At 46.0% G+C, this 15,889-nt stretch overlaps 1 protein-coding gene across 2 annotated transcripts in view; it reads left to right on the forward strand.

The window, feature by feature from the left end:
- MAML1 (mastermind like transcriptional coactivator 1) overlaps window positions 1-11,732 on the forward strand; it is a 53,928-nt gene extending 42,196 nt beyond the window's left edge. Inside the window, exons 3-6 of one of the 2 annotated variants that reach the window (XR_010022649.1) lie at window positions 1,346-1,585; window positions 4,342-4,438; window positions 8,296-10,648; window positions 11,335-11,732. Coding sequence is in view for 1 of the 2 variants with exons in the window: in XM_063087179.1 (XP_062943249.1) it covers window positions 1,346-1,585; window positions 4,342-4,438; window positions 8,296-9,278 (1,320 nt within the window). In the remaining variant the exon portion in view is untranslated. Of the gene's footprint in view, window positions 1-1,345; window positions 1,586-4,341; window positions 4,439-8,295 lie in introns of both variants that reach the window. The other variant, XM_063087179.1, reaches the window with a different exon arrangement.
- Window positions 11,733-15,889: the final 4,157 nt, after the last annotated feature.

Genomic DNA, 15,889 nt, shown 5'->3' on the forward strand with positions numbered 1-15,889 from the left:
TCATAAGCATTGATTCATTATACCCCCTGCAAGTTGATCTAAAGAAGTAATCTAAAATAAAAAAGAATGTTATGTACAAGATATTCATTGCATGATTATTTCTGATCGCCAAAAACTGAAAGCAAAACAAAACAAAACAAAAAACTAAAAAAACAAAACAAAACAAAAAAAAACCTGGGAACAGTTTAAGCATCTATCAACAGGAAAATCCATTTGTAAATGTTGATATTTCCACTTATTTCAGCCATTAAAATGTTTCACAGCCATTAAACATGACTATAAGAAATGAAGAGCACCACAGTATTAACTGTTGTCATCTGAGTAGCATGTTGGATCTTACAAAGCATTCTCAGTAGACCTTAAACTTCTGGTTTTGGGGTGAAGAAATTACACCATCACAGTCTAAGATTAGAATATTGTAGGGCTGACCCCGTGGCTCACTCGGGAGAGTGCGGCGCTGGGAGCGCAGTAGCGCTCCCACCACGGGTTCGGATCCTATATAGGGGTGGCCGGTGCACTCACTGGCTGAGCGCAGGAGGGTTGCAATCCCCTTACCGGTCACACAAAAAGAACAAACAAACAAAAAAAGAATATTGTAAAGATGAAATATAGAAACAAATAAAAACTGGAAAGGAATTCAGAAAGGTGAACTTGTTTAAATAAAAATTACTTTTTGCCTTTTTCCTGTGCTCTTTTCCCCTTTTGTTCTAAATGTAAGAAATGATGTTGGGATAAAATTGTGGTAGCCTTTCACATGATTCTCATTTTTGGTCCACGTATTAACAGAATAACTGTTAAAGTTCTAATTGATACTCAGTATTTTTGAGCACGAGTATCTGACAAATGCTAAGCAGTCTCTTCCCAGAAAAATGCTTGTACACAAGTGGATGGACATAAAATTTTAGGCAGTTCAAGGATAGTCCCAAACTCAAATTCATGCGCATGGGATGTGTTGTCTCCATTGACCAGAGCCCCTCAGAGTGCTCTTCTGTGGACCCCTCTGCACTCCAACATTCCAATAAGCCAATGTTTATAAGCCTTGATTGCGAACTCTTGTGTGCAAATATGCATAAATAATGCATAATGTAAAATCACCCCTTTGCCATGGTGTATCTTAGGAAGCAAAGCTAACACCTGTTGAGTGATTGTTCATTGCTAGGTGTGTGTATGCCTGGGTGTCATTACTTTTGGTTTCCATCCCAGCCCTTTGGGATGGTTATTAGTAGAGGTCAGCAGGGAAGGCTCTCTCAAGAGAGCTCTCAGTGGGTGGAGCTCATCTGGTCTGATCATAGCTTAGAGACTTCGTTGGTCCCACCTGACTAAATCCCCTTATCTGTATTGACAGGAGCAGAACGCTTCCAGTGTCCCTGTGCCAGCCCAGGCCACCAGTGTTGGGACCCAGCCACCTGCTGTGTCCCTGGCCAGCACTCACAACAGCTCCCCCTATCTCAGCAGCCAGCAGCAGGCTGCTGTCATGAAGCAGCATCAGTTGCTTTTGGACCAACAGAAACAGAGGGAGCAGCAGCAAAAGCACTTGCAGCAACAGCAGTTTCTGCAAAGGCAACAGCATCTTCTGGCAGAACAGGTAAAAAAAAAAGATGGAAGAAAACTGTCCCCACTCCCCACCTTTGCCTGCATCTTAAGTCACTACAGGAATCGCAAGCTCCATCTGTGCACGTGGATTTGCACCAATATGTGTGCCTAGTGTTAGAGGAGTTTGCTCTTTAAAAACCCCTTTCCAGGAGTATGGCACTTATCAGACAGGGGTGGTGTAATGCAGGAGCTCCAGATCTGAGAGGGCACTCATGTAGTGTTCACCTGTTCTGAAGAAATCACCTGGAAGGAAGTCTAGCAGGTGGAGACATTGGTTTATTAGACTTACAAGAGGCAACGATGGTGGCTGGTAGGTAAGAAGTTTGCTCCGCCATGGAGCACACACAGTAGTTATATAGTTAACAGATCAAAGTAAGAATGTAAACCATTTTCATGTACTTAGTGTCCTGCTTCTTCCAGCATCTTATTTATCTAAAGGGAATGGGCTTTTCCTTGGGTAACTGCCTTGGTCAGGGGCAACCTCCCCAGGGAAGAGGGAGAAGAAAACTCTGGTATGCAAGGAAGGGGGAAATAGGGCTATGTCCAGCACCTACCCAACAGGTGACTTATGTCAGAAGCTGTCACTTAGTGGGGATTAATGAAGGCAGAAACTATGGCTAAAACAATGTGAAAGGGGCATTTTTCCGTGTTACTGGTCAGTAGCTTCCAAACTACTGAGTCCACTTGTCCATCAGTCTGGAGTTTGTTATACACCAGAATGTGAAGAGGGCAGTGAAGGTGTTCCTGAGGGTCTAAGATTCTAGAATCAGGATAGCAGTTCACTCACTTGGTCACCAAGTGTAGTGTACAGGCATTAAGGGTTACAAGTGAGAGTTCTTGAGATTTTTAAAAATTAATTTTTTTGTTTTAAATTTTTTTGGTAGCTGGCCAGCATAGGGATCAGAACCCATGACCTTGGCATTACCAGCACCTTGCTCTCCCAAGTGAGCTAATCAGCCAGTCCTGGGATTTTAAGTTATTACTTTAAGAAATAAGAACTAACTCCAGAAGAGTGAAGTTGATCGAGGATGATCACTGTCTCAATTCTGCCATTTTTAAAAAAACAATGGTGTTTGGGCTGGCCGATTAGCTACGTTCATTAGAGTGCTGCCTTGTAACGCCAAGGTCGAGGGTTTGGATCCCTGTACCAGCCAGCCACCAAAAAAAAAAAAAAAAACCAGTTTTATTGGGGTATAAGTCACATAATATATGATTCACCCATTTAAAATGTGTGTACTAGTCTGTTTTCTGTCGCTTATAACAGAATACCTGGAACTGGGTAATTTATAAAGAAATGAAATTTATTTCTTAAAGTTTTAGAGGCTGGGAAATCCAAGGTCCAGGGGCACATCTGGTGAGGGCTGCCTTTTTTTTTCTTGCAGTTGGCCAGTACAGGGATCTGAACCCATGACTTTGGTATTATAAGGCTACACAGTAAGCAACTGAGTTAACCACCAGCCTTTCTCTTTGGTGGGGAGTCTCTGCAGAGTCCCAAGGGAGTGCCTGGTATCACATGGCGAGGGCTGAGCAAGAACTCCCTAACATGCTTCTTCTCCTCCTCATTATAAAGCCATAAGTGCCACTCCTGTGATGCCCACTTATCCATTAATCCATGAATGTTTGTCCCCCCTAAAGCTAATGTGGAAGTTTGATCTCCAATGTGGTGATGTTGAAAAGGGGGGCCTTTGGGAGGTTATCACTGGATTAATGGATTAATGAGAAATTAATCCATTCATGAGGGCAAAACCCTCACGATCCAATAACCTCCCAAAGGCCCCCCTTTTCAGTATCACCACATTGGAGATCAAGTTTCCACATTAGCTTTAGAGGGAACAAACATTCAGACCATAGCAATATATAATTCAGTGGTTTTTAGTATATTCACAGAGTTGTGCAACCATCACCATAATCCACTTTAAAACATTTTCATTGCCCCAAAACAAACCTCGTATCCATGAGCAGTCATTTTCCCATCTACCCCCAACCTCTCGACCCTAGGCAACCACTAAATCCACTTTCTGTCTGTTTAGATTTGCCTATTCTAAACCTTTCATATTAATGTTTTCAAGATTTAACTATGTACTATGTATCAGAACTTCATTCCTCTTTATAACTAAATAATATTCCATTGTATGGATATATTATGTTTTATTTATTCATTCATCTGTTGGTGAACATTTGGGTTATTTCTACTTCTTGGCTGTTATGAATAATGCAGCTTTGAATGTTCATGTATAACTTTTTGTGTGGACATATGTTTTCAGTTGTCTTGGCTATATACTTATGAGTGGAATTGTAGGTCATAGGGTAATTATTATGTTTAATCTTTTGGGGAACTGCCAGACTGTTTTCTACAGCATCTACACCATTCACACCAGCAGTGTCTGAGGGTGCTGATTTCTTCACATCTCACCTGACTCTTGTAATTATCTGACTTACTGATTCTAGACATCCTAGTGGGTGTGAAGTGGTATCTCATTGTGCTTTGATTTGCATTTCCCTGATCTGCCCTCCATTTTTTAAACTGATACAGGTACCTTTTTTTTATTTATTGCTCCTTAGATCTGCCTCATCCTTTGATTTTATGCTATTTATTTAAAACCTCCCAAATGAGATCACCATCATTATTTCCACAGGAGCCCATCTGTGAGTAACAAAGTGGTGCAATTTACTTTGCTCTGACCTAACTCTGTTTTTGTATTTATGTGGGTTTTGTTGTTTTATTTTGTTGTTCTTGGCATTTTCCAGGAGAAGCAGCAGTTTCAGCGTCATCTGACCCGCCCACCACCCCAGTACCAAGACCCGACACAAAGCACCTTCTCACAACAGGTTGGACAGTTCACAGGTAAGGGGTGTCTGAAGTGATGGAGTGGGAACAAGGGGAAGGCAGGCACTGGACATACCAGTTGGTCCATTTGAGTTCATTGCCGGTCATTGTCCAGTGCTGATTGAACTCTGCCTACCTCTGTGCTAGGTGCTAAGTGGATTTACTTGATCATGTAAACCTCAGACCGTCTAAGGAGCCCAGCTTTCTAGCTACCCTGTGGCAGTAAGAGAAGAGGATCATAAAGGCAGACCACTGGAGATACTTTTGCTGTGTCCCTGGCTATACAGTCTTCTGAAGAAAATCATTTCTAGTTGGAGGGCATCTTATCAACAGGAAATAGCTTCTGTAATTCTTAAGAAAGTTCTTTGCTTCTACTTTTATGTGTCTCTTCAAAAAGTGACCCTCTCCTATTTTCTAGATAAGGAGACACTTAATGCACTTGTGTGGCCTTCTGCTTTTTTTCTCTCCCTCCTGTCTGCTAACAGCATCAGCAGTGGGCATTTGGCTAGAGAAGGGCAGGAAGCACACTGAGGTCTCAGTGGTCACCTCTGAGATGTGCCAGGGGAACTTGCTTAGGCTGTTTTGAGAGCCCTCAGCTAATTGGAGTTCCAGTACCAGAGTGGCTAGCAGCCCTGCCCTAGCAGGAAATGAAGGGGAGCTGAACATGGGTGTTTATAGTATGCCTTTCACAGGATACTTCTTTTATGTGTCAGAACACCTAATGCCTAGTTGTCTGACCCATGATCCGGGGATCCCTCACCTGGGAAACTTGCTGATACTGACACATGCCCTTGTGGCTCTTGTCTGACCCATGTGCAGTTTATGCCGGCCTGACCATTGCTCTGGCGCTAAAAGCCCAGCCTCGTGTTCTCTCCGGCATCCCAGGGAAAACCTGGCCTGGGGTAGCCTTTGGTTCTTCTGATGGAAGGCGCAAATTCAGTACTCCAGCACAAAAGGAAATAAGTTCAGATCCTGGGCAGGGAGAGTGCAATGAGTCGTGAGGGCAGTCTTTGGTCCCTAGGTCATGCAAAGCAGGAATGAAGAGTCAGGCAAAGAGAGAGATCACAAGCAAGAGTGTGGCAACTGGCAGTATATATAAGAGCATAGGGTGTCACTTTAAATTCTCGGGCAAATGCCTGAATGGTTCATTAAAAGAATTGGTGGTGAGGCTCTGTGGCCTGTAGGACCTCCCCAGCTACCAGAGGACCATTCTGTTCACAGCCTCTCCTGGGGAGGCCACCTCCTGGTAGGAGGGAGTCAGGAAACTCTCTTTTCTGTCCCTCACTGTGTTCTACCACACATGCCCTCTCCTTCATCCCACCACTCCCTGCTCCAGCAGGGTAGCCCCTCAGTATTAGCTTCCATATTTCCCCTGTCCTCCAGACAGTAAGGGAGAAGAGCCCAGCTGGATCTTTTGCCAAACCGGGGAGAGAGACTGGAGTTTCCCTGTTTCAAGCCAGGCTCTTCACTGGGGTCAGCTGCATACCAGAGTCAGTTACTTGGCTGGATGTGAGAGTGACCACTTCAAGAGAGCTCTGAACCTCTACATTCTCGTTAATATCTTCACATCTCACCTTCCCTTTCTGGGAAGGGAATCCCTGGTTCCTGCAGTATCACCTGGTCCTCAAGGCCTCTGTCACAGCATGGGGTACGGCCATGCCATTTGGGTCCAGAGATGCAGGCCTTGACCTTCCCCCTTTCTTCACCCTGGGACATGACATGTATGGTGTTTCCTGTGGTGAAAGATGGAGGCAGTTCAGGAGTCTACTAGTATACGTATCTGTGTACATACATTGTCCCCGTCTCCACCCAGCCTCGGTCCCTGGCAGACATGGGCAGAGTTGGCGAGACTGCTGTCCACTGCTTTGCCCCAGCTACCTGTGGCTGAGTGTTCCCAGAGACCCCCTTAACCTCCCAAGTAATAAGAAGCTAAGTATTTTTTTAAAAACAGGGGTCTGGGGGAGATTGGGGGCAAAAGCAGAGTGCCTAGTCTGCTTGGTGGGAGAGATGCCTCTTAAGTTCTTATTTCTGGCCACTGGCTTGAGCCATTTGGGTGTGGTATTCTACTTTTAATGTCTAGGCAGCAACTTTTGCTGTGTAGTTCCCGTTGCAGGCTATTACTCTTGAAATGCACAGAGATTTCAAGTGATAGACACAGTAAAATTTGGTCTGTCGCTGCCTTCCAAGTCTTCTTGGAATATCTTAGAAGCCTATCTCTTTCCTTGTCAGTGACCCTCAGAGCGCCTCAAAGAAACTGACCACAGCTGCATGTCCTGGAGGAGACCGGGTGGGGTTTTTTATATATGCTAACTGGCGGGCTCAGCAGTGGTAGACGGGGAAGGTCTACGTGCGCGCGCACATGGCACTCTCTGCCTCAGGTCCGGGGACTTTCCCCTAGGCGGAAAGGCAAGGAACCAGTCCCCCGTGTGTAGCCTAAGAAACAGGCCTTCAGCACGAACTTATATATGCTAACTGGGAATATGGGTTGAAGTCTGCAGGTGTCTCCCACGTTTCCTACCTTCAGTCCCATCTGACATTGTCTGGGCTCTCTTCTTTTCCTCAACCCAATTTTTATTTACGAGCCAGTGGAGAGAGGAAAAAGAAAAAGTACTGTACTAAGTTATAGCCAATCCCTGAACGAATGACTCTCCTATCCCCAGAAACCAGTCGTGGCTAATGATGCCACTGTGTGTCCACTGCTTAAGCCAGAATTCCTAGGCAGCAGGTTCCCTGAGGATAGGGACCCTCTCTCTGTCCCATACCATGCTGTCTCCCCAGAACAGCACCTGCCACTGAGGAGGTCCTCTGTAAACACCTGGTGATTTCATGCTACACTCCTCCCTCCCTTGACCATCTTGTCATTTTATGGTATAATCACTAGGGTCTGGTGGAATGTCTTCACACAGTCTTGCTCCTCCATCCCCACATTACCACATTTAACTCTCTCCCTCATATCAGTGACTTTAACAGCCTCTCCCCAGCAGGGTATAACCCAGTCTCAATCCAGTTATTCTTTGGCTTTACAACCTAGTCCTTCACTTGCTGTCTGCAGCTCTTCCCAGTCTGGACAGGACTAGATCTTCTGTTTTACCTCTAACCACCTGGCCACTGTCCCCACACCCTAGCCACAGTCAGCTTCTTAAAGTTCCCCACGTAGACTGTCTTTCATGACTCTGGGCGTTTGCATACACTGTTTCCTCTTCATAGAATGCTCGTTTTCTCCATACTGTTAAACTTTGAAACCCAAAGTACTTGTCACCATCTCTCGGAAGGCTTCCCCAAATTTTCTCAGGTACGAAGCCTTTAGGCCCCTGCATTCCCACAGCCTGCTGCTCAGGCCATGACTCTGTCACACCATGTGGTCACTTTGCCTCCCAAAGGCAGGTCTTTGGTTGGATCCATCTTGAAGTCCCAAGTGCCCAGCATAGGGACCCCACTGCAGAAGTTTGGTGGGTGTTTGAAAGGTGAACGGATGAATCCACTGGCTTTCACTCCCCTGGAGCTTTGCCCTTCCCCTGTGCCCTTCTGAATCCTGTCATTGTCACACCTGGCCTCCATTCTACCCTGTGGGAGACATTCTACTCCAGCCCCAAAGGTGCTCTTTTTCAAAGTGTATCCCTGACCATGAGAAGATGTCTGGTGTTATAATTGGGCCTTTTATGTCTGTAGGATAGGGGCTGCAACGTGGGTCTCAGAGGTGTCTCCACAGTGGTGGTCAAGAAATGCCAGCTTGGGGCTGGCCATTTAGCTCAGTCGGTTAGCACATGGTGCTGATAACACCAAGGTCCTGGGATAGATCCCTGTACCAGCTAGTAAAAAAACAGGATTAAAAAAAAGAAATGCCAGCTCGATTGACAGAATCTTCTATCTTCTAGGATCCTCTGCTGCTGTGCCTGGAATGAACAACTTGGGTCCATCCAATTCCAGCTGTCCTCGGGTGTTCCCCCAGGCTGGGAATCTGATGCCAATGGGTCCTGGACACACTTCAGTTTCCTCTCTCACCTCAAACTCAGGCCAGCAGGACCGGGGTGTGGCTCAGTTCACTGGCTCCCAAAGCATGCCTCAGAGCAGCCTCTATGGCATGGCCTCTGGCATAACCCAGATGGTTGCACAGCCTCCCCCACCACAGGCCACCAATGGACATGCCCACATTCCACGGCAGACCAGCGTGGGCCAGAACACCACGGTTTCAGCTGCCTATGGGCAGAACTCTCTGGGGAGCTCTGGCCTCTCTCAGCAGCACAATAAGGGGACCCTGAACTCTGGTTTAACTAAGCCACAGGTCCCAAGGGTGTCAGCAGCCATGGGAGGCCAGAATCCCTCATGGCAACATCAGGGAATGTCAAACTTGAGCGGCCAGACCCCAGGGAACAGCAACATAAGCCCCTTCACTGCACCTTCCAGTTTCCACATGCAGCAGGCCCACCTGAAAATGTCTAGCCCACAGTTCTCCCAGGCAATTCCCAGCAGGCCCATGGCACCCATGAGCTCGGCAACTGCAGCAGGGTCCATGCTGCCCCCAGTGAGTGCACAGCAGAGGACCAGTGCCCCTGCCCCAGCACCACCCCAGTCGGCCCCACAGCAGGGCTTGCCTGGCCTGAGCCCAGCGGGGCCTGAGCTAGGGGCCTTCAGCCAAAACCCCACCTCACAGATGGGCAGCCGGGCGGGCCTACACTGTGCCCAGGCCTACCCTGTGCGGACTGCAGGCCAGGAGCTGCCCTTTGCCTACAGTGGGCAGCCAGGCAGCAGCGGGCTGTCCAGCATGGCTGGACACACTGACCTGATCGACTCCCTACTGAAGAACAGGACTTCAGAGGAGTGGATGAATGATTTGGATGACCTTTTAGGGTCTCAGTAATGGAGGGATTTGTGGTGTTTTTAGTGTTCATAATCCTATATTTTTGCTCTCAGATTCAAGAAAGAGCAACTTACTTTGGACCAAAAGCCCATGGCCCAGGGAGCTGGGCAGGAAGAGCCCGAGCCCCAGCTGAGGCCCAGCCCTGGTCAAGATCTGGGGGATGTGCAGTTCCCAGGCCAGCAATTGTGGTCCATTGGGCTGGCCCCATCCCATCTGCTGGCATCATTATCTGGTGTTGGGATAGCAGAATAGGGTTCTAAAGGTGGTTTTCTGTCCACATGACCAAAAAAACAACCTTAACAGTGAAACCCCATGATATCAAGCTTATAAAAAAAATCTGTGCCATCATGTTGACTTTATCCAAGATTTCTCCACTTGCCCCACTATTGCGGACAAGTTTTTTTGGAACTTTGTATAGCAGAATTATTTGAAATTTGTAGCATAGAAAAGATTTTTTAAAAAAAATTTTTAAAGGTTTTTAAACAGATTAGGATAGGTGATGGTTTAAGATGATTACGTGGCATCGGAAACCTAGAGTTTCCTTTTGATTAAAGGCCTTTCTTATTTCCGCTCTTTGTCAGCTTTCAGGGGAGAAGGAGGGTCGCTGGAAAATCATATCTGTATGTACAGGCTATGACTGCATATGCCAAAAAAGAACAGGATGCTGTGAGATAGCACTTCCGGTAACACAGATAAGGTCTAACTAGCAGCTCCTCCTCCTTCCAGAGTGCTGTTCTTCCTAGTTGTCACTCCTTCAAGAGGACCGTGCCCCCCAGGAATCCCCTCCTCCCATGCACTGGCAGCAGGACCCCAGGCCAAATGCAGAAGTTGGAGATTAGAGATTCCTGTGTCCTTGTGTGTTATGGCTCCCCATCTTCTGCGGTTTCCCTGAAAACTTGTATTTAACATGGTAGGAGTGTGGTCATTGTTTAGTTGTGCACAGATATCTTTCCTTACCCTGTCTTCATTTCCCATGACCTTTCTTTATGTCTCCCTTTCTTCCTGTTTCCAGTCAAAATGAAAAACAGTGATTTACTACATTGGAGGGGGAAAGAGAGAGTCATTAAAATTCCATAGGGAGCTCTCCCATGGTAAGGGATTGCTGGAAGGAGGCTGCAGGCCGGCCCAGGGGAAGGAATTCCACTGTTTGACCACTTCTGCCCCTCCCACGTCAGATGACTTGCACTTTTTGAAGAGATTGCTTTATAACACTAACACATCCTTTCTAAAGATTCAAGTGGATTTCTCTTTTAAGGTCTATGAATGAATTGACTTGACTAAGCTGAGAGTCCACAAAATAGAATATGACATGTGGGCTGTTTGTGGAAAACAAGATGGAGAGAGCACTTCCCCATAACGAAAGCAAAATGGTAAGTGCAGGGCGAGACCCTTTTCACACAGAATGGTGGAGAGAAAGAATAAGCTGTAAAGAGTGGCTTATACGCAGAATGGTCTATGGAGAAGCCACAGCCCCATTATTATGTCCCTGCAGTCTCCAAATGGATCATTCAAAGAATGTCATATGTACAGAATTGAGCCAAGGAAAATATTCATGTGACTAACCTCAGTCACTTTGAGGGAGTGAAGGGGTTGTACACGCATTGGTAATTATTTTGCACCAACAGTGCCTTTTTCTTTGGGGGTACTTGGACCCTCAGATCCTCTTCTCTGATAGCCATTTGCCACCGTGGGTGGTGTTTGGGCCGTTTCCCCTTTAAACACCCTTCTTGCCTTCCCTATGTACTCAGTTTAGCTCTCAAGGGGATGAATCAAAGCCAGTGAAGACGCCATCCTCTGAGAGAGTTCCCCAATCTGATGGGGAAGAGGGTGACTTCAGCAGGTTTTCTACCAAAAATAGGGCTGAAGGCTGGTTATAGATCCTTGCTCCTCTCCGGGTCTCCCTCTGGCTGCTGCCCGCCTCCTGCCTCTGAACCCTGGGGCACTCACCACATCCTCTGCACTCTGCCTTAGTCCTGGGGCCGGCTGCACAGACAGTGGGCTTCTCACTTGCTGCAGTGTCATAGCAATAAAATGTGACTTTTTTTGGGTCCCCCAGGGAGCTGCCCACGGCTTTATTTATGAATCTGGTTTTTGGGAGTCAGGGGAGGAGATGACTCTGCTTCCATGCACATCCCCGTCTCCCAGGAGCCACGACTCAGAAGAAAAGGGTGCTCGGACTTTTGTTATACACATTTGCTTTGTGTAAATAAATGTTTACAGTTTTATATTAAAGATGGGATAAATGTTAGAGCTTCCAACTGTATATTTTTTACTTTTATAGATGTTAAAACTATGATCCTTTATATATGTGTTTTTGGGGAGCTATGATAAGTTTTATGGCAAACAGTCGGTATTGTTAACGTTTTATTGTCATCAAAAGTACATAAAAGTCCTATTAATCCCCTTATTCTTCTATTTCCCTTAACTCTGGTATACACCAAAAAGAAATCTTTACTTTCCTTGTTTTATCATTATAAAAATAATAAAAGTATTTTGCTAGTATGGAAACTGCCTGTGTATTTGACTTCACATGGGGTCTACTAGCAGGGGAGGTTTGGTAGTCATTCTCTTTTTGTGATTTAGCTGCTTTCTTATTGGACTTTGGTGGGGTTGGTTTGGTTGAAGCCTCAGAGTTACTTCTATTATATGATGAGGGATATACTAAGTTAGAGCTAACATCACTCAGAGAAATGAGTCTCTCCCCACTCTCTGGGGATTACTCATGACCTTGCGTCTAATGTGAGGGAAGTTGGACTAGGTAACTTAGTGATATTTTAAATCCTATGCAGTTCTCATGTTTTATTTAAAATCCTTAGGTTTACCCTCAAAGTGTTTCTTTTCCAGATCCTATTTTGTTTCTTTTCAGGGTAGGGAAACCTACCTTTCTTATTGTAGGAATGGCGTGTTCTGGTGCATCTACCCACTCCTGTCAGCATCACACTGGACCTGGACTGCAGGAGTGAACAAGGCCCCTCTCACCTCGGGCCTTTTCCCTGCTCTGTTTTGCCAGGAGCTGGAAGCAGGTCAGCCTGGCAGGAGCCAGAGTCCCTAAAAGGGCAAAGAGCAGCCTTCAGGGAGGCCGGGGTAAAGAAACACCCTGTGATGGAATCAAAAAGTTAGATTACACTAATATTAAGGGGGAAACATCTGTGACAAATATGAAATGATATTCACTGCCTTGCCCTATGAGGTGCAGTAAAGGAAAAATACTTGAGACTTGCTATGAGGTCTTGGCAGAAAATGCAAATTAGTACAAAAGGGAGCTAATTCTGCTTTCCAGATGAACAAAGATGAGTAATATTCAGTGCTGGCTACAGTGTGTTGAAGAAGGCTACTGTACAGTTTTTTGTGGGAAGAAATTTTGCAGAAGGTATCAGGCTTCTTAAAATGTTCATACTGTTTGTCTAACCCAACAATTCCGATTCTGGGAAGCCATCCTTGAAAATATTCTGGGTGCAGAAAAAGGTTACAGCACAGTGCTATAGTAGTTCATAACAGTACTGCTTATAACTGCAGAAAATTAGGATAATCTAGCTGTTGTAGGATCGGTTAAACAAATTGTGGTACTTTCACTTGATGAGATAGGATGATGGGCCGAGCCCGTGGTGCACTCGGGAGAGTGCGGCGCTGGGAGCGCAGCGACGCTCCCGCCGTGGGTTCGGATCCTATATAGGACTGGCCGGTGCACTCACTGGCTGCCGGTCACGAAAAAGACAAAAAAAAAAAAAAAAAGATAGGATGCAGTCGTAAATTTTTATGAAGGTTTTGAACATAGTAACTCGGAATAATGGTTTTGTTGGGGCTATTACATTGCAAGCCAGTCGAAAAGAAATCTGACTAATATAACGCTAAAAATTCTCTCCCTGAAGCCCGTTTTTAAGGTTACCGGGTAATTCCCAGAATCAATGGAGGTATTGAACAGCGGGCCTCAGGAGTGGCAAGGGCCAGGTGGTTCCAGATCTCTGGAGTTCTGCCACCACCCTGTGTCTGTCTTGGGTCATCAACCAGGCTCTTGGGATGATGGGGGCGGGTTCCATAGGGACAGTTCACTCAGCAACTCTTCACAGGCACCTGCTATGGCCAGGCATTGCCCTAGGGGCAGGGAGTATGGCAGGAATAGCAACCATATAGGACAAGTCCCCTGTTCCAAGGAGCTTGCACTTTCAGGTAAAGGAGACTTCACTCACGGTAAACAAGATGATTTCAGAGAGGTAAGCATCGGGAAGAAACTGAAGCAGGGCAATAAGAGGGGCCTGGGGCCACGGAGGTGATGGGGGGCTGGCAAAGACTTCTTTAGACATGGTAGGGCAAGTCTCTAAGAAGGTGACATCTACGTGAGGCCCACATGCTGGAGAGGAGCCAGCCAGCCAGAGCTCTAGGGGAAGAAGGAACGGCAATTACAAAGGTCCTCTCCCATGGCATGGGAGAGGAAGTCCCCTCAGAGGAAGAAGTGTGCTGTTAACAGAAGAAGGGAGGAATGCTGAGAAGGTGAAATTAACAGATTCCTGCCACATGTGTTAAATTTGAAAAGCAGAGGACCTACCATTGCATTTTGCCGATCCTCAAGGTGCCTGGGAGCTGCAGCAAGCTGCAGTACAGGCCTGGGCTGTTCTGGAACCTCTGCCAGCCCATGCAAGGCTTACTGGCCAGCCCAGTCCTGCCTTGCCCCAGGAGATGTGCAAGGTAAGTCAAGCGCAAGCTCGAGATCTTGTGTTCAATCCTGGGTTGGACTGCCACGCCATTGTTAGCAGCATTATCACTAAGGCTGGCTTAAGCCTAGCTAGCTGACGTGGGCCTGGAATCAGCGATGTAGCTATAAAGCTGTTGTAAGATGCAAAATGGTAGCTGCCTGTGAACTAGGTCCAAGGCTAAGGGCTGAACTTAGCTGACGTATTCCAGGCATACGCCTGGCTAGCACAAGGAAGGGTGGGCGATGATGAACTGACCTTTCCTCTTTTATCTTCAAGCCATTCGTGCACCCGCCATTTTTTGGATGGGCTGTACTTATGCTTCAAGGATAATTTACCATCTGAATGGTTGTGGTAGCTGAGTTGCAGTTTAGTCAGTGCGTGGAGACCATATCATGAAAGTTGGAAAAAATAACTTCAGACTCCCACCCAAAGAAGAAACCAGTGTTGCAAAGACAGAATTACATCCCCACCACTCTATCGGTGTCCTGGAATGCAGTCTTCTGGAAAGGGAAACCTACATTAAGAAAAATGAGATGTCGCTTGCTGCTGCAAAAACAAATACAACAAATACTGCAGCTGCCACCAAGGAGTGGAGGCTGGGGGCTCTTGAACATGACCAAATCAGAAAATCCAGCACTGCAGGCAACACTGAGCGAGCCCTCCCCACACAGGTGAAGGTGAGAAGCAGAAGCCGAGCAGATCAGAGCAGGTCCGTCCTGGAGATGTGGCTAGTATGGCTGTTAGGTGGCTACAGGGAGGCAAGGCAGAGGGCTCCAGTTTTCTTTGTACCTGGAAAACAACTTTCCAAGGTTAAGGAAAGAAAAACTGGGATTTTACATTTTTAATAAGTTATGAGAAGATCTAATTACACTGTACAGCAGAAACAAATGCTTACTGACTACAGCTGTGAGGTACCCTTTTACAAGAAACGCACTTACACGCCACTTGTACAGAAAAGGGGAGTTTATTTACTTCACCTGGCCAGCGACCATTTTCCAAGGAGCAACCAAGGAAGAGCAGCCCCGGGCCTTGGTCTTGTGGGGTTTTGAAAGGCAAAAATTACATTTTTTGGCACACAGGTTTGTTTAGGTGCACAAAGCAAGCTAGGGAGCTAGGTTATAGAGGCTAAGCATGAGCCGGTAGAGTAATTAAGCATATAACTTTTTATTGTGTATGGTTTTTGTTTTTATGTAATAATTTACTGTGTATGGCTATTGTTTTTATGAGAAAGTTAACGGTTTTTTATGCAGAAGGGGGGTAGTTTGCAGGTGAGACAGGGCAAAATGGAGTTACTTAGGTTAAGCAAGCATTCCCCCCCCCCCTTTCTTTTGGCCAGTAAGGGGATCTTAACCCTTGGCTCAGTGCTGTCTGCACCACGCTCAGCCAGTGAGCACACCAGCCATCCCTATAAAGGATCTGAACCTGCGGCCTTGGTGCTACCAGCATAGTGCTCTCCTGAGTGAGCCACGGGGCTGGCCTGGTTAAGCAAGCAATTTTACAGATAGCTACGTTATGAGGGTGTAGGGAGCTTTATTTTATTTTTAACCTTTTTTTAGGAAGGAATTAAATTATTGATTTATTGGTACTTAATTTGTTGTATTTAGTATGTAAGACAAGGAGTTTGACTGATTGTATTTGTTTTTGAATGTAGCTAGTGAGACAGGAAATTAGGCAGGGTTTAATAGTAACTAGGAGGAGAAGGAGGACTAGGGGAGTAGAGATTGCTATTACTAAGGTTGTTAACCAAGGTGACCAGGAAAAAAGATTTTTAAACCAATTTTTATTATTACTATATGACTTTTTTTAATGTGTTTTTTGACTAATGCAAGGCTGTTTTTAATAACACCCGAATGGTTGGTATAGAAAAAACAGGTTTTTCTAGAGCTGTATATAATCCACCTTGTTAGTTTGATTGTGTGG

The sequence above is a fragment of the Cynocephalus volans genome, chromosome 2 (genome assembly GCF_027409185.1).
Source record: "Cynocephalus volans isolate mCynVol1 chromosome 2, mCynVol1.pri, whole genome shotgun sequence".
Taxonomy (NCBI): Eukaryota; Metazoa; Chordata; class Mammalia; order Dermoptera; family Cynocephalidae; genus Cynocephalus; species Cynocephalus volans.